Source organism: Callospermophilus lateralis, chromosome X (assembly GCF_048772815.1).
Source record: "Callospermophilus lateralis isolate mCalLat2 chromosome X, mCalLat2.hap1, whole genome shotgun sequence".
In the NCBI taxonomy this organism is placed as follows: Eukaryota; Metazoa; Chordata; class Mammalia; order Rodentia; family Sciuridae; genus Callospermophilus; species Callospermophilus lateralis.
In genome coordinates this window covers 36,194,428-36,195,568 of record NC_135325.1, presented here as the reverse complement: position 1 = coordinate 36,195,568, position 1,141 = coordinate 36,194,428, and the positions used below count along the sequence as shown (strand labels likewise).

The 1,141-nt window shown below is 61.3% G+C and overlaps 1 protein-coding gene across 1 annotated transcript; it reads right to left on the bottom strand.

Moving 5' to 3' along the window:
- Window positions 1-438: 438 nt before the first annotated feature.
- LOC143639259 (diphosphoinositol polyphosphate phosphohydrolase 3-beta) lies at window positions 439-933 on the bottom strand. The gene has a single exon (XM_077107459.1). The coding sequence runs from the start codon at window positions 931-933 to the stop codon at window positions 439-441; it is 495 nt and encodes a 164-aa protein (XP_076963574.1).
- Window positions 934-1,141: the final 208 nt, after the last annotated feature.

Below are 1,141 nucleotides of genomic sequence, written 5' to 3'. Positions count from 1 at the left end.
CTCCGAAACAAACCACACGCCTGCTATCCAAAATGCGCACGCACACTCACGCACGAACATGTGAAGTACAAAAAAAAAAAAAAAAAAAAAAGCCCAAACCAAAACATCACAAGGCGCGCGCACACACCCACCCCCAAGAGCAGAGCAGGGCCAGCACTTAAGGCACCTTTAAACGAAACCCCTTGCAGCTTTGGCTTACCGAAACATTTTACAGTGTCGCCAAGAAGCGATTTTGAAAGCGTCTGAAAAACGTGCAAATTGTCTGAAAACAGTGCCTGGCAACAGAGACAATTTGCAAGCGTGATTCAGAGGTCTGCCAGGGAAACAAAAGAAGCCTCTCTCCTGCCCGTGCGACCGCACATGGCAGGAGAGGTGCTCCCTCCGGCAGGGCTCTTCTGAAGCCAGGCGACCACCGAAGTCCGGCGCGAGCGGTACATACTAGGGATCGCTCTGCGACGCGGACGCGGCCACGGAGTTTCCATTGGTCGGGGAGCCGCCCAGCTTCAGTTTCTCCAGGTACTCGGCGTGCACGGGCTTGTGGCACTGCAGGACCTTGATGGCATCTTCGATCTTGAACCACTCTCGCTTGCGCCCGATGCTAATGGAATCTTCCCAATCTTCCAGCAGCTCGGTGACAGTCAGTACATACACGTAGGTCCTGTGCTTGCGATCTTGGTTCTGTTCGAAAACGCCCAGGAGCCGGCCCAACTTCCCCTTGACTCCCGCCTCTTCGTACACCTCTCGCACCGCCGCGCCGCCGGGCTCCTCCTCGGGCTCCATGCCCCCGCCGGGCACGATCCAGCGGTCCGGGTACCGGCTGCTGCTCACCAGCAGCACCTCGTCCTCGCGCTCGCTGCGGAAGCACAGGCATGCAGCCCGCTTCTTGAAGCCCTCCGGGTCGTAGGTCCGCGTCTGGTTCGGCTTGCACTTCATCCTGGAGGCCGCCGCCAGAGTGGCCGGAGCCGCCGCCGAGCAGCAGAGCAGCCGGTCTGCAGAGAAAGGGCCGGGCGAGGGCGAGGGCGAGGGCGAGAGCTAGCGAGAGCGATCGGGCTCAGGCTCGGGCTCCAGAGAGAGTCGCGGGAGCAGCGAGTGCGGCCGAGGGAAGACTAGGCGGGCGCGGGGGCGGGCGCGGGGGCGGGGG

Coding starts and splice junctions, on each gene's coding strand:
- LOC143639259 (XM_077107459.1), bottom strand. CDS start 933: ATGAAGTGCAAGCCGAACCAGACGCGGACCTACGACCCGGAGGGCTTC.